Here is a 17,623-nt window from a genome sequence, read left to right on the forward strand (position 1 = left end):
ATCACACCTACCAGTGCTCAAGGGATTTAGAAAGAATAAAGTCACAACATGTGAAACAAACCTACACCCTCCTGGGCAAAGAAATCTGTAAGGAAGCTCTTTCCAACACATTCAATATTTCTTCCTGAAGAAGTCACTGCAGAAAGATTACTTCATCCTCAAAAATTAAACATTCACTCCTGACATCCAACTATTTCCTCTCTAGTTTCTCATCCCTGAGAAAATAAATCAGAAAGTTCCAGTCTCCTTGCTCCAACCTGCAGGTGAACTGCTCCATGCCAGACTGCACAAAAGATGAGATGTGCTCACACACACAGAGGTTTATCAGACTGCTCTGTGGAAGAGCCAAGGCTGCTTTTGGGGAAAAATTGTAACACAATTGTTGTCTGGTCGTTAAGCTTTGGCCATGGGCTCCCTAAAGCAACCCAGAAGTTCCAGCCCAAGGGCTGGGCAAGAGGGGAGGGAAGGACAGGTCCCCCAGATCCCTGTGTGGGATCACAGCAAGGCTCCACAGGCCCCTCGGGAGGAAAGGCAGGGAGCTCTACGCTCTGCTCATGGCATCTGCCCTTCATGTCTCATTCCCAGCTGGGGACAGACTTTCCCATGCTGCACAGCTTGCAGTACCAGCTGCTTTTAGAAGCACAGTATTTTATAGGGAATTTTACTTAAAGCACTGGTTAGAGGTTTATAACCCCTTGAACTTTACACAGCTGACTTCCCAGCACTGAGGTGTCCGATTTTACAGGGCAAGAGATACTACAGCCCTATAACAAGTTTCACAGCTCTTTAAAACATTGTGAGTAGGCTTTCACTTTCAAATAGAATACACCAAGTATGGATGGAATCAAGCAGTAATGAATATCTGATAAATTATGAAGAGATGTAGCACAGAAACTGACATTTTCCACATCGTTATTTTAATCACCTTTATTTTGGGCCTCAAGAGCAAGCACTGTGCACGGGGTGTGCTTGGAAAGCTGGAAATCTCTCATTGGCTCAAAATTTCTGTTTCTATCTCTGTTCAAACCCAGATAAAATTTTACCAAGATAAATTATACCCTGATTATGGGTTTGTGTCTCATTGCTCACCACAAACAGGACCATTAGGTTCACACAATGCACACTAATTGCCTGCCACCTAGTTTATTTTATTCTCTGTGATGAATCACAACTCTTAACAAGACCAGAAACAGCATTCAACTGATAGAGGGTGAGCTGAGACTTTCAGTTCAGTGCAGCAAATCAATCCCCTGCCCTGCACAGAGAAGCTGCCTGAACCAGGCTGGCAGGACACATAGTGAGTGCATTGTGCACGAGCCAGTTTCAGGAGGTGTGGGAGTTCCATGCTTGGAAATCATCTCTTGGGTTTTCTGTGGGTTTCTTTTCTTTGCCTCAGCCTGCAGGAGCCATGTGCCATGGAAATGCTGCCATGAACTCCCCCAGGTGTGGGGCAGCCCAGCTGGCTGATGCCCTCCCACTTGTCTGTCCAGGGTGTGGGGTGAAATCTGCTCCTTGGGGATGAAGCGGGCAGGAGGCAGGGGCTGGAGAGATCCCACCAGCTCTGCTGCAATCCAGTTGTGCACCAGGGTCACAAATACACTGGGGAGCACACTCAGTGCTGAATATTTGTGTGCTCTTCCTGCTGGCCCCAGTGCTGCGAGCTGGGACAGAGGAGAAAGTTCCCAGCTAAAATAGCCCCATTCAGTTTAAAATTCCTGCCAGATCATGGGGTGAAAGTTGTTGAAGAACAAGAAGTTCTATGTCCCAATAAGCATAAATCTTAATTTTATTTTCTGTGAACACTGATGCTTCCATCCCTAGCTAAACTGCTGAGTTTGTTTTCCACATGCTGGACCTTGACAAAGCAGTGGCATTTTAATAAGCAGTAGCAGATCAGAGCTTTCCAGCCACACTGAAGCTGAAGAAGTTAATGCTGGATTTATAGCAGGGTAAACTGAGACAATTATTTGGCTCAGAGGCAGAGATCTCTGCAGGCCAAGGAAAGGTAGAAAGTAAAAAAAATAAATTAAAAAATTAAGTTATTTACTTTGTATGTCCTGGTCTTTTAAAATACAAATCATCTATGAAGAGAGGACAATTAAAGCGGTTAGGTGAGGAAAATAAAATGAAAACAAGTAAGCAGTCACCAAAACTCTTTTTGTTGAGTTTCAAACAGAAGAAAATGTTTCCTTGTGCTCAAAAAAGCTCAGTAGTGATTAAATTCTTCAAAAGTACTAAATAAGCAGAAGAAATACTCGTACAAATCACAAGAACTGGAGCTTGTATGAACATTTATCACTGCATGAAATGGCAGGCTACCACCCGACACATTGATAAATGAAACACACTTTCCATCCATCTCTTTAATGGCACATTAGTGTCATGGATTTGCCATGCACACCAAAACACTGAATCCCACCTAGGCATTTCTTAATTGCCCAAGAAGATGGTAATTTATGGACTTAGCCATAATGACTGGAACACATTTCTTCAATCAATTTTATGCCTTAATTGAAATTTGCGGCTTAACAAGAAAAATCATGAAATTAACTGCTCAGACAATTGTATCTTTAAAACAGAACACAGATGTCAGGTCCTATTAGTGGTCAACTTTCCTGATATACTTTAGGTAGATTTTTTTATACTCTATGACAGGCACTGGGACAAATTTCTAGAAGAATAACAGGGTTTGTGGGAAATCCAAGCCACTGCTGTGATAATTTTCTCTTTTGTGCTACAACATCAATATTCTGCTCACATGTGGTATCAGTACCTGACTACCACTAATTTTGAGAGGTTTTTCCAGTGTACTCTTGAGAGACTCAGTTAAACATGTCACCATTTACATCTAGAATTGTAGAAAAATGGAATTTTCCCCAGGAGCCTTTCACAGCACTCACAACAAATATGGTGGCAAAATTTTTAAATTACTTTTAAAATACTGAGCCCTTTTGACAACAACAAAAGGCTTGCATTTGTTTTTGAAACAGAAGGGAGTGAGGACACTCGGATTAATGTAAGAAATTGGTGTTGACCACAGACCTGAACTGCCAATGGTGTCTCCCATGATGAGGAGGTACACTATGCTAGGAAGCCACTCTCACCTCAAATTTCCATGGAAATACAGTTTCCAAAGTAATTTAGTGTTCACTCTCATGATGCCACAAGTCTGCATGGCTGGCTACAAACACTCACCTCTGTGAACTGCAGCCTCCCAAAATCACTCGGTGGACTTGCAATCTTGAAGACTTTCTTAGGCATCACCCAGGTTTCCAAAGTTTCCAGTTTACTGACAGCCAGGTTGGTTGCGTGGTGCCTGATCAGGAAGCCTTGGAAACGGTCAGCAAGGAAGTAAAGGTGGATGGAAACTGGATGGCCCATGGGGTAGTATCTGTAAAACAGCACATGCTCAGCAGTTATGTAAGAGAATGAAATCTCCATTTACTTGGAGCTAGTGGCTTAAGAAGCATTCATTTCAACTAGAAAATCCACCACTGTACATTAAGAGATTTCAAATGTGTTCATGACTCATTATCAAATATTTTTAGGCTGTTCCGATTACCCCGTAACGTAAAAATATGTTACTAAGAATACAGGCTCATTAATTCCATATCCTCAGCTCAAAGCTCTTTAGGAGTCCTTGTGTGTGCCAGAGAGCTCCTCTCCCTCACCACCTCCCCTGGCAGAAAGTGGCACCCAGAGACACCCAGAGATTGTTAGGGTGCAGCACAGTTTGCTCAGATAAACTGAGGATAAAGGACGCCCCAGGACTGTGCCTGTGCTCCAGAGCTGCCCTTGCTGCCCCAGCAGGGTCAGTGCCTGTCTGCACAGGACACAGGGAGAGCTGTGTGACCAGCACTGCCCCCTCCATTCCCAAAACCCTTCCCCAAGGGCAGGGCTCTGCAGGCTGGCACTGCAGTGAAGGACACCAGGATCCTGTCCTCATTTTTGGTCTCTGTATATCTGGGAAAAAACTACACATTCTTTAAAGACTTGAGATTGCTTTTGTTCTGATTTTTTTACTCATAATCAGAAAAATAATAAAAAAAAACCTTGAAAAAGGTCAAATAACTGGGCAGAACCAATCATTGAGAGATCTGGAAGCCTTCAGTTGGAGCTGAGATTTCAAGACATTGAAATCATTGAAATAGTCACAGCTTCAAACAATTAAAATGTACAGTTGATTGTCTGCTATGGCTTCAGAAACATCTGTAACAATGTTTGGGTACGTATGGATGCATAAATAATTAAAAACGTGTTATTCATAGCTCAAAAACTGAGTATTTTGCTACTTTACAGCACTGACATTAACTGCAAGAGAAGTTAAACCAACCAGCATCACACCTTCCCAGTAAGTCAGCCAAGCCTGACTCCTCAGGCTTGTTACCACAATTAAAGGATGAGCACTAAGGATGAGCCCCAGGGACTCATCCAACTTTCCATTGCATGAGGTCTGCAGCACCCCAGAAGGAACTCTGTAGAGCTGGAGAAATCAGCATAAGAAGACAGGGTACCAACAGGGCCAGCACTGATGGACCAAGCAAAACCACTGCAAAGCTACACAGCCAACACCAGCAACAATCTGACTTCTGTTCCCACAACTAAGACCTCCTGTTTTATATGTGTGCAGCAGCAAATATTTACAATATCCCTGAAATAGACTGAGTAAATTGCCTCTTGGCAGCAGAGAGTAAAAATGCCTAGGGATGGAAAAAATGAATTAAATCTCAATCACACATGAATGTTGCTCCCACGGAAGATGCTGACACTCCATCTCCTTTGGTACCCGAGCAGTCTGAGGGGGGCATGGCTTTCTGAGGCTGTGGGATGGCCCTGGTTAGGAAAGTGTGCAAGGCAGCTGCTCTTAAAGCATCTCCTGGGCTGCTGTGGGTGGCAGCATGGGCCTGACTCCAAGGGGGATGCAAGGCAGGAGCTGCTTTCCTTCAGCATGAGCTGGGGTGCTGCAGGCACAGGATCAGCCAGCCTGGGCTGTGCAAAGGGAGCACTGTCGAGGGGCTCAGCCCAAACCCATCCTGCCATTACTGCATGAGAGACATGCAAAACCACGAGGGGGAAAGAGGAAAGGTATAGGTGCAAACACCCAGAAGGACAGCACAGGATCAGAAGTGAGGAAATGTGAATCATAAACCTGAAGATGTTCCTCTGATCTGACCTGAATGCTGACTCACAGTGTCTTGAGGGGGCTCAGGTAGGTATCAAAACAAAGCCTCCACTCTGTATCACTGTTTGCAATTCCTCCCTGCACTGTTTCATGAGGCTCCAGCCTGCTGAAGGAGCTGTGCTTTATCCTGGAGACAACTAGAGTCATGGTGTTCCTATCTATAATCTGAGCAAGCTTGAAAAGCACCTTGAGTTCCTATGCAATGGAAAGTTCCTCAGAAACAAAAGTGATAATTGATATAAATCAGCACCAGAATACTGGCAAAAGGACTGAGAACAAAAGTAATTGTAAAATTATTTCAGTACTGGTTATACATAGTCCCCATCCTCTTTGCTGGCTTCACTCTGCAGGACAAATGACCCAGGACTTCCTCAGGTCTGCCTTTATTTCATATAAGGAAGGCATGCTACTAGTGATTATTTCTATCTAATTGTTATTGATCTTTTATTGCTTTGCACTGGTAACCTTCACTGACAAAAGTCTAATAGGAATCTGGAGCACTTATTGCCACATCTTTCTAAATGGGGCATTGCTCAGCACTTCCATGACTAATTTAGGAAGGTCAAGGCACATTTGGTTCCCTCTTGAGAACACAACATGGGCAATGTCCATCCATCAGAGCACATGGAGTGTTTGCTGACTTAGGCTCTATGTGTTTTCTATTAGGATAAAAATGAGTGGGCTTCAGAAACATTCTGAAGATGGAATTAAGAGATGGTAAAGTGAGACTTAAAAAGAAGAACCATCTCTGCTTTGAATCTAAACAGCTCCAGATGTGTTTGCAGGCAGCAAACATCTACCATTAAGAGAGCTTTTCTATGCAAGTCTAACTTCAGGAATTCTTCCTTCAAATCCCTTTTAGACTGAATTCTTCTTAGCCAGGCTTAGAGGTGAAAAAGGAATCTAGAATATAGGGATAATTTCCTTTTAAAAAATAAGGAATTTCATTTGAGATAAATATAACTACCTATATATAAACATATAAACACCTACGTATATTTCATATATTTGATGCTAATAGATCTTACCATTTGCAGCACTTTTGGCACAGAGAGCTGCACCAAGCAGGCAAACTGAGCCAAGCAAGCTCTCTGCACTCCATGTGTGCTCCCAGGGGAACAAACAAGCAAGGACCATTAACCTGCCTGTGTTCAGATTTGTTCCGAAATCCTGTCCTCTGCTTCTGGTAAGCATAATAGAGGTGAACATGACCTCTGCTGCAATCACACGGAGGGTTTAGGAGCTGAGGCTATAATAAACTTGCTGAAATTAATCAAGGGAAACGCAGCAGTGGGGGTAGCACTGCCCAACTGGATCCTGTCAGTCTTCATCAGGCTGGAGAGGAGCTCCTTAAAAGTGCAGCAAACAGGTCACATAATGTCAACCCGGAATAACCAACGCTTTATTACAGCCATAAATACTCCTGGAGATCGGCGCTGCGCACTTGCAGCTGCCTGGCTGTGCTCGTGGCCGTAGGCTCCAGCCAGCACAGCCGAGCAGAACGAGCCCCCAGAGCCTCCCTGCGTCCCCTGGAGCAGCAGGGCAGCACTGACCTGCAGCTGTTGTCCCCAGCAGCGTGGAAGGAGCTCTCGGCCCTGCGCAGGCCCAGGCGGGAGAAGGAGTGGAACATGGTGAGGGCCACGTCGCTGAGGGCGCCCGGCCCGTCGGGCTCCTCGTACACATTCTCCCAGTAGGAGCGCAGCCCCGGCGTGCCCGGGGGGTAATTCCCGTACAGGAAATAGTCCAGCTGCCCAATGATCTCCTGGTTCACCACCGCCTCAAACTTGCGGGCAAAGAAAGTCGGCCTGGCAGTCTGCTGTTGGGACACGACAGGACAAAGTCACTTGTGGCCACAGAGACTAACACAACTTTCACAAAGGCTGTGAGAGAAACACAACTTTCACAAAGGCTGTGAGAAGATCAGAGAAAAGAATGAGAAACAATTCTTATCTTAACTGGCTGCACCTGGTATTGTGAATGTAGCCATGATATTTTCTGAAAAATCCTTTCCCTAGGATTTTTTCTCCTGAGAAGCTGAGAGGCCTCAGAAACAAAATGTAAACAATGATTACCGGCTGCTCTGGAATGAAACAGGTGGATCTGTGATTGGTCTCTTGCCTCATCCTGGGACCCCAGTGAACACCACCACAGTGAACATGTGGAATGTGTTATGGAGATTTGTTTAACAAAGGGTGGTTTCTTAATCAGCCAGCGGTGATGGTGTTTGGATTGGAGGACCAATTAGGTCCAGCTGTATTGTAACTGTCTGTAAGAGCAATGAGTTTCTTAATAAAGAGATTATTAATCAGCCTTCTGTGAATCATGGAGTCTATGCTAATTATTACCCAGCCAGGGGCCCCTTGTGATGATAGACACTGAGTTCCCATTTTCAGACATGACACTTTGTCTTAAGCAATGGGTTGGAGTTGAGGACATGAACTGTTTCTCTCCATGGGCAAAGATGACTTAAAATGTCACCTTTGGGACCATTTGTTGTTAGGAGTGTTGTTAAGATTCAGCTAAAAACTACATAATTACTCCATGAGAACCCCTTCAGACCAACAGGCACCCTGTGCTGCCTGGCTCAGGAAGGCTCTCCAAGTGCAGGAGGGCTGGGGAATGCTCTCCAAAGCCCCATGTTAGCCTGGAGACAGGGCAGCACTGGCACATGTTATGCAGGGAGCAAAGTGGACTGTGACACCAGGGCTCAGAAGAGGCAGAGCAGCATTTTCTGTGTATGGATTTGCTGCCAGGAGGTGATGAGAGGTCTCTGGGAGAGGCAACATTTGTGGCTGTGGTTTCTCTACTTCTGAGTGGTCCTGCCCAGATTTTTTCTCAGCTCTTGACACAATCTTGGGCATATAACTGCTTTATATGCTACTCAGCTACGATTAGCTTTCAAAAAGTCTTTGTTTTGCCTTGCTCATATTTGAGCATGGGTCCTGAGGTGCCAAGGAGTTCAAGAGTGTCCCAGATGGTTGGAAAATTCTTTTGAGGATGCTCACTTTTGCTCTGAGATGAGGCATGCTGTGGGCTTTGTGATCTTGGCTCACTTTGTGCCTCTGTGGCAACAGCAAGCCCCAGCCTTCTGGTGCTGTGTGCTCATGTGAGGGGCTCTCTCACCAGAACGTGTCAGAAGCTGCCTTTTCATCTATTCTAATTTTGAACTGTCCTTTCCAGCTCAGTTTACCTGATTGTTTTGTGAAATATCATTGTGGGCTCACAGCCTGGAGCAGGTCAGGCTCTGTAGTCTGACAGGAATTTTTAAAGATTTGCAATTTATTCTGTGCTTGGAGAATTCCAAACACATGTTTGGGACAGCAGAGCCTCCTTTAGATAACATCTCATTTGCTCTTTTTGAGAGTGCCTGTGTCACTGACTTCAAGCCTGCCTGGCAGACAGCACATTACAGCAAAGAAAAGATCTCTGTTTCAGAGCAGTCATCATTTCTGTGCTGTAGGGTAACACATTCCCCATCCCACACAGAGCCTGAACAAACATGCTTTATGCAGGGAACCCCGAGGAGCTGGAGGGATGGAATTGCAAATGTGGTGACCCTGAAACAAGTGGCTGTTCATTCTCAACAGAAGATGCACAGGCCAGATACAGCCTCGAGACTGAGTGCACCCTGGAGCACAGGACTCGCTCTCATGTCTGCCTTGAGGAAACTATCACCAAGGAACTGAGTAAACCTTTCAAGACAGTCCTGCCAAACCTGGGTGATCAAAACCTCATGACTAAGGCTCCCAAAATCATGAGATAAACTTTAATATGATCATGCTGATGAATATAATAATGAAAATGGATTTGCCTTGTGCTGCGTAAGTCTCTAGCACGCACACTGATCAACTTCAAGGCTTTTTTTGAAGATGATAAACACTGCTTAAAGCTGAAAGCCAGGAGTGTCATGAAATGATGAAAGCACCTGAGCTGGAACATTGGAAAAAACCTTTTGCACAAGAAGTTACCAAGTAATAGTGGTACAGTCAGAGATGTGTCAAGCTTTTCTCCTTTCTAGCACAGCCAATTACCAATGCCAAGGAGTCCAAAGAGTTCCTTTGTGACCTTACCATGCAGTGGTATGTCTCCAGGGCCAAAACATAGGAGAACTTATCTTTCATTCTCCTGAAATTAAGATCAGAGCTTCCTCACATCTCTTTCTCCACCTGCCTGATGGAGGGGAAGCTTCCCTTCCCTCTCCCTGCTGCAGCCATGCATTCAGCCAGCTGTCCACCCCAGTGCAGGGGGTGCAGAGCCTCTCTGCAGGTGAGCTCAGTTACCTGGAAGCGGTGGAAGTCTGCTGGTTTGAAGTCATTGGGTGAGCAGCCACACCAGTCAACGATGTGCTTGTACTGGCACTTGCAGCCCAGCTTCCTGTTCCAGTTGGTGATGCGCAGGTTGTTGTCCACCATGGAGTCACAGAACGGGCTGTTCTCCAGCACGGTGTGAAAGAAGGACTGCAGCAAACACAGAGCACACCACCAGATTTAGCTCCTCAAACTTCCATTTTCTCCTTCACTTCAACTCATCGGCCCAAACCTACTGCAGGTGACCTATTTTAGTTTGAAATGACAGCATTAACAAGCTCTGTTGTTCTGCCACATATGAAACACACTCTGTGTGCCTGTATTCCACAGAGCATGGAAAAATCACAGCACTCTACAGACCCAACCAAACTGCAAGAACACACAGCTGAGGTCTTGCTCCAATAACCTGGCACAGAATAATTGCACTCCTACAATGACCAGCTTTGGGCACTAGCAGCCCAAAGGACTCCAGGAAAGGCACCAGTACCAGCAATCATTTTATTTTTATTTCAGCTGTGTGAGCAATTCTAAGAAATGCCCATTATTTCCTTTCTGTAAGTTGCTCCCTGGTCTAACAGATTTAGGACTATTTTTCTGAACAATGTACTAATGGCATATTTCAAGTTGTTTCCCAAAACAATTGTCAAAACTGCACTATCACCCTGGTTACTCTGATAAAAACACAGTCTCAGACAGCTCTTATGTGGGTGTCTATCTCCAGCACTCTGAAATGCATTGCTTGTTGAGTGGCTTTGTTCTGAAACACGCAGCTCACTCTAGGCACCAAAAGGACATTCTGCCTCCTGCATTTACATCTGAAATCGTAAGTCTTTATTTGCTGACTCATGGCAGCGTGGAATTCCTATTGGGCAATCCTAATTATATCATCATAATAACAGCTATTACATAAACCACGTGTAATGGGGACTGATATAGCAGGTTAACAGGTCAGTGAAGGCAGGGCCATTTTACAAAACCAGCTATGTATCTTGCAAAGAAGACCTTGTAGAAAAAAAGCTATGGAATACCATCAATTTTAGCCCTGCAAGAGACCATTTTTGGAGCAGTGACTTCTCTTTAAAATCAGCAATAGTAAGATCTATAAATAACCAGCATAACATTAGCATGGCTGGCCCCCAAATAATCCCCCTACCCTTTTTAATGTTAAATGACAGCCCAGTGAATATGGATTTTATGCTTGAACTGTTTGGTTAAACCCATAAAGGCATCCATTCTCATTCAAGCGAGAGGGGAAAAAAAAACCCTACCCAATTACCCATTGCCCTGTGTCCTTTTATAGCAATACAGGAATTTCTCTAGATAATGGATGAAAAGGTTATCAGAGTAGAGAAAAAGGTGATTTTTAACAGAAATGGGATTAAAAGAAGATTATGCCACATGTGTGGGGAATAATAAACCTCTACCAAAAGATAACAATTGCTGTGCTCCACCAGAAGCTAACAAGCAAGATTTGCAAGGCTGGTGTCATCCATCCCTCAAAACGTTCAGGAACCAAGGCAGTTATGGGTTTAGAGGCAGTCATCAGCTCTTCCTGCGGCTGCAGGACGTGGAGCAGAGGTTGGCAAGCCAGAGGAGCAGTGTACCTGCTGGGGCAGGTGTAGCACAGGCTGCCAGTGTGCCCTCCCTGCAGACAGTGCACATTGCTGGCACATTGCTGCACGCCAGGCAAAGCCCCACACTGCTGTGCACTCCGCTTCTGCATCACTTGCAGCCAGAGCGACTCCTGAGTGATCTAAATGATTTGTGACTGTGCCTTCTGGCTGAGTTTTGAACAGAACAATAAACCTTTGTTTGCAGGGTTTATATTTTTAAAGAAAAGTGCTGGATAATAGCAAGGAAAGCTACTTATAAAGACAATTCGCCATTTCTAATATCCTTCAAAAGCTTTGTGCAGGAACAATTTGCAAGCAAAGGGCAGCTGGATTTTGGTTGTTCAGTAACAGATTAATAGGCTTAGAAGTACAAAACAAAGGCACTCTTTGCAAAAAAGTCCCACAAACAAACAAGGCAATAAGCAACTGCAAAAGATGTTCTAACCCTGAAGGGCTTACTCATTAGAGAAGTAAAATTTTCATTACCCACTGTGGGATGCTCCAAGCCCAGTGACATCAGGTGAAGGCCCCTCTGATTTTGGTCAGATCTTTGGGACAAGCACAAACGTTGCAGGTTTGAGCACAGAGAGGATCCTTTGCATTCACATACCTCGGCAGGAAGCAGCGTGTAGGAGTAAAACCTCTTCATCTTTGTCACCAGGTCATCATTGGAAAAAGTGACATATTCCACAAACTTCCTGTTGAGGAGGAACCAGTCCGAGCCCCCATCCACGGTGATTCCTTCTGGGATCTTGCGGTCCCCCAGGCGCCACATGTGCGTGTCGCACTCCAGGAACAGCCGGTCCAGCCCCTGCTTTCTGATAAACCTGAGGGAATGCAAGAGCAGCCACTACATGTTAATTTGTAGTTTGCTATCATCGGGAGATTTATAAATAAAAAGCTACTTTAGCGAACAAAAAAGGATCAAAAGGTCACTTGTTTATATTTCTGTTCTACTCATAAGTGATGTAGAGAGGTTTAATAAATGATTAATCAGGTATATGTTCTGTTACAGAGGCAAAGATCAACAGATTGCTTTTAAACATCATTCACACCTTCTGCTCTCCTAAGGCTGTGCAGGTGACAGAGCTCTAGGGCAGGAAAGTCCATAATGTTCATTAACTCTGAACAAACCACCACAGAAGAACTGCAACACGAACAGGAGCGAAACACATTCTTCTCTCGCTAAATAAATTCAGTTTTTAAAAAACAGAAAAATGTACATAAAGGTAAAATGACCAATTTTCTCCTATGCTATTATGTCATTGATTTTTCTATAGGGATATAGTCAATAAGGAAAAAATACCATTGTAAAGGTCTTTGCTGTAGAATGAGCAAGTTTGCTCCATTTTCAGGTCTCTGGGGAGCAGTGTTTTGTTATTGCTGAACCATGAATAAGAGGAGCAACTGCAGAACTGCAAAGTTATGGAAATGAATTATTTGAAACCAATATAAAAGAAGAAAGCTGGGAAATCGATCTGCTTGAAAACACTTTGGACTGAATGCCCACTGATCTTTTGAGGCTGTCTGATCCAGGTTTCTGTTTGTTATTCCATTTGGGAATGGTTTCCCTGAAGGAGAAGCAGGGCAGCTGTGAATTAGCACTGTGAGGGGGGCTGAGCACCATCCACCCTGGCTGGATGTGAGCACTGGGCACATCCCACATGTCCTGAGCAGTAACAAATGCTCACTGACCACACACCAGAGCAACACAGAGCCCCCTCTGGGTGCAGCATCTACAGGATAACAGCAGCTGTGGCAAGAGCCTTCCCTTCCTGAACCACACACTGCTGTGCCAGGGCATTTCAGGATCAGCAGGCCAAGATGGCATTCTGGTGGTCTCAAACACATGCTACTAAAGGTAAGGGAAAAGAATAAAAGTTAAGGAACAAACACCAGAGCTATCTGGAGTCCCGCATCTGGAAACATGAGCATTAACCCCATAGGCCAAATCCCTGGTTCAAGTTCTGTTCTATACCAATCAAAGAACTGAGATGCAATTATGAAATGGTGCATATTAATTTTCAAAAGGACCGTAAATGACTCCAGGGTCTATGTCCTACTGATAGCTATGTCTCTTTTCACAGTGTGAGAAGAGCTCCTCTGTTAACACATCAGCGCTGAAAACGCGTAAATGAGACTCGAGAAATTTTTCTTTCCATGAACAAGTTTCTAATTTCATGTTCCATTATGAAGGATAATAGAAAAGTCTTGCAATTTTAATGCAGTGCTCTGGAATGTAATCTTCAAATTCAATATTTATGCAGTTATCTCCAAATCAAATATTAATGTGCCTGAAAGTTTGGTCATTTATTTATTTCTCTTCAAAACTAAATGCTCATTAGAGTTAATTATTTTAAGAAAATAACAGAACTTTATCGACTATATTTAAATAGGAACATAAAGTTCTTTTCCATGAAGTAATTTCTTTCAACTGCTATCTCTTTACTCTCCTTTTCGAATGGGAGGTTCTTTGACTGCAATAGAAACCTCAATGAACCACCTGGATACAGCAAAAACTGCTCTACATAGAAGCTGCCTCAGCCTGTGTGACATGACCCAGCTCCAGCTCCCTGGTACTGTAACAGCTTCAGCCTTTTTTCTGAACTTGGCAGCAGAGGAACATGACCACGCTCCAGATGAGAAGGCCCCAGCAAATCCTGACTCACAGCTTCATGGTTCCCAAAGAAGTTGACAGAATTCTTTTTTTCTATATGTGCACAGTTCTATGTTTGTTTTTTTTTTTTTTTTTAGCTAATGGCTTGGAAAAGCACATCTCAGGATATGGAGTGAAATAAGCCAATTCCTGGAAGTACAATTGTTTTCAAAACAAACCTCAGCCCCCAAATCTTATACAACTGGGTTACTAGAAGAGAGTAAACGTACTCTCCAATCACTTACCCTCCAGCAAGGCAGCACAGCCCAGCTAGAGAGCTGCAATGCCTTTAGAGATCTCCCAAGAAATAACCCTTTGGCTTGTGCTTCTTGAAACCCTCCTAGAAACATCACACCAGGTGTCAGACACATAACAGCTGAAGAGGTGTTTTCCAGAAGGATCACCCTTACTGAGCCTCTTCACACACAGTCACAACACCTCACTGGAATAAGGCAAATTTGCAATTTTTAGCACAGCAAATCATTTCTGTGGCCTACGAAGCAATGGTGTGTCCAAGGGGCTGTGAACACAGCTCTCCACTGGGTGATGGCTTGCTGCTCATTTATGTTCCTTGGCAGCCAAGGAGACCAAGTGTATTTCAGATCTGCTGGAAGTGAAATAGGAGAGGAGCTGGCACAGAGAGCTGAACAGCAACCAAAGTGGAAAAGGTGGGTGAGGCTCCCTTTTGTCCCTCCAGGCTCTCTGCTAGGATGACTGATGCTCCAGATATTCCAGCAATAGCAATTTTGGCACTCAGGCAGGCAAGAACTTACTCTAAGCATATCGAATACTGCCTGAGGGAAAGGGAAAGGGGTGTTTGTATGCCACATAGGCCTTTCCAAGAAATTAAAACCTCTTGGACACTACAAAGAGTTCATAAAGATTCTTGACTAGCCATCCAAGAATGATTGCAGCCACCTCTGAAAAGAAAGAGAGGGAGATGGAGGGCAAAAGCATGACCCTACTGATTTGTTTCTAGTCTCATGCTGTATTTCATTAGTTTCTGGTTATGCTCAAGGGAATACCAAATCAGTAAATTTTATGAAGCCAGGCCAAGCTTCATAAAGAGCAATGAAATGCAAAAAAAAGGTGGTTTTCCCCCTTGTCTTTCTCTCTTTGGTCTCACAAAACTGCTTGCAGGTAACTCCCAAATTAAAAGTAGGGGAAAAGAAAAAGGCTTAGTAATAGCATTTCCTTAATCTTAGTGAATGTGGAAAAATTCAGGTGTTTCCTGTCACCCTGAACATCAGGTAAGACTGGGATACCTCTGCCAGCTGCAAATGCACTGGCCAGAACAATGACATCCCACTGAACCAAGGCATGGTTGGCCAAATACAGTAGAGATTATCATCAGGTGAAGACAACTGGCCTTTCTCCTAATCCAAAAGAAAACAACAGGAGGAAAACAACAATGATAGGAAAAGAGTCAACCAGGAGAAAATAGAATTTTAAAAAGACTAGGATTAAGAAAAGCATGCCATTTTGCCTTATTTCATAGAACACTCAATCTAAGACATTTTATGCTTCCCCTTATCAACTTTAATTCTTCCTAAAGAGCCTCCAGTTTTAAGGGTCCGTGATTACACTCAAAAGTAAGGAGGAAACACAGGGTATTAAGAAGGTGTGTCAGCACCTGAGCTCAGCAATCAGACACTGACACACATGAAAGGTGCCCCTGTGCCCTGTGTGTGGATGCAGCCTCACAGTTCCTGAGTTATTTTTACACTTTGCTAAGAAAACCCCACTGCCTGCAGCACCTGGTCTGTCACTGAGTGTAATGTCAGTCCGGGCAGCTCACGAATGCAATCCAGCTCAGGGAACTCCTCTTACTTTGTAGTTTATTTAAATATTTATAAATGCATTTCAGACAGGATTCTAGGACTGTATAACACATAAAGCATTTGTAACTTGTGTAGCACATACTCCTACAACATGAGTATAAACACAGCTCAGCTCTTATGATATGTTCTAACTGCTAATAAATACTGCCACACAGTTACTTTATCAGCAAAAATATCACAACCAAATATGTCCTTTTTGATAGTTTTCTCCAAGGGACAGTGCAAACCACAGCAACTTGTAGAGACCCCTGCTCCTGAATGCTGTACTTACACAGTAAGTCAGAGAGTTTGCTGTTTTCTTTTTCCTGAAGTTTATGAATGAGTAAAATTTCCTAAAGTATCAGAGGCTATCAGATTGCTAAATGCCATTTACCAGTAATTTTATCACTAAAAGTTTTTTTCTGGAAAGAATACATTTTTTATGGTGAAAACGTTTCTTCCTAAATGTTTCCTGTTTCTGGCCTCTTGCCTAAAGAACCTCCCATTCACATTTCACTGTTAACCAGGGGCACCTACCCAGGATCCCATCATTATTCAGGATTTAAGAATAAGAACCATGAATAAAAGTTACAAAACTCCAGCAAAACAATTCCTCACAAGTCAAAATCCAATGTCAAAGCAAGAAACTGTAGAGAAAGGAGCTCCACTAGCATCATGTCCATGTTTCCCTGAGTGTATATGGACAAGCTCCACATGCTTTGACTTTATCTGCTCTTCTTTTCGTTGTCTTTAGAAGAAAATTTGAGGAAGAAAGTCCATTTCAGTGCAAAAGTCAAGTAAATATTTTTACAGATGAGAAATGTGAGAGTCACTTGCTGGCAGTGTTTGCACAGCCACCCTGGAAACACTGACCAGAGTCAATCAGTTGGGAAGCACAAAACAGTAATTTGCAGTTTAAGTGACCAGCTAGAAAGCACTGAACAATAATTTGAGAATTTGAGTGTAGCAGTTGCAAGAAGTAATTTGTGAGCAATCTCTAGGCTACCACACATCTCCATAAACCAGGCACTGAAAAATTCTTTATAATAAGCAGATTGATGAATCCCCAACCTGTGCAGGGCAGAATCATTCCCTGCTTGCTCAGGGCAGAAATCCCGGCCTCACTGAGTATGCTGAGTCCAGCTGACCCTGGTTTCACTCCATTTCCACGAGTAACTCTATTCTACCAAGGGTTAAACAATATTTACATCTGAAATAATTAACAATTGGCTATGTAAACACAATGTCTATATGGTACCAGCTATTCATCTGTTTTTTGAAGGATAGGATGTTGCAGTGTGTTTCCTGAGACCTTCCTGTCATGCTGAAAGCCTCCAGGGCTGATCTCCCACTCCCAAAATGGAGGTGAAGCTTGAAAAGGGGAACAGTGTCAAACAGAAATAGCACCTACTTAGTCTGTCAAGATGAGGAAGATTTCTACCCAGTGTGACAGGCATCGTGTGGAAAGCACAGAACAAACAATTCCTGCTGTTTCAAAAAGCCTTGAAAATAACACTCAGTACAGACAGAAATGATGGAAGAGAAAGAATAATTGTAACTTGCTTTTCAATGTGCTTTAACTGTGACATCCTAAATGCAATTGCTATGAGGTCAAAAATGTTACGAGAGGAGAATTCTTATCTTTTGTTAATTCCCTCACTCAGGGTAAGGGAAACACATAAAGTAAACACATTACTATCTCAACAATGCCCCAAAGCTTTAATGACAATGCAGAAAAAAAACATCAACAATATCAGAAAGGATTTCTCTCTTGACTGAATTTGCTTTAGTAAGATTGGGCTTATTTATTGATTGGGCTTATTTCAGGAGCAAAAGCCAAAGCCATAAATAAGCACACAAATTGAAATGCTTTTAGCAGTTTTGCCCACTGTGCTAAACGCTCAGGAGTTACCAAGGAACACAAGGAAATGTCACTCTCAATGTGATCAGTGTTTGTCACCTGTATCCCTGCATGGGCCACAGCACAGCCATGGGCAGGGTGGGTGTGCAGGGCAGGGCACAGCTGCACTGGAAGGGCACAGCTG

The 17,623-nt window shown here is 43.6% G+C and overlaps 1 protein-coding gene across 1 annotated transcript in view; it reads right to left on the reverse strand.

The window, feature by feature from the left end:
- The window catches only part of XYLT1 (xylosyltransferase 1), a 177,626-nt gene that overhangs the window by 17,613 nt on the left and 142,390 nt on the right, over positions 1–17,623 (reverse strand). The window contains exons 6-9 of the mRNA XM_063171939.1: positions 11,713–11,929; positions 9,463–9,639; positions 6,736–6,998; positions 3,196–3,391 (exon numbers count right to left, since the gene is read on the reverse strand). Of these exons, the coding sequence (XP_063028009.1) occupies positions 3,196–3,391; positions 6,736–6,998; positions 9,463–9,639; positions 11,713–11,929 (853 nt within the window). The remainder of the gene's footprint in view (positions 1–3,195; positions 3,392–6,735; positions 6,999–9,462; positions 9,640–11,712; positions 11,930–17,623) is intronic.

Source organism: Melospiza melodia, chromosome 18 (assembly GCF_035770615.1).
Source record: "Melospiza melodia melodia isolate bMelMel2 chromosome 18, bMelMel2.pri, whole genome shotgun sequence".
In the NCBI taxonomy this organism is placed as follows: Eukaryota; Metazoa; Chordata; class Aves; order Passeriformes; family Passerellidae; genus Melospiza; species Melospiza melodia.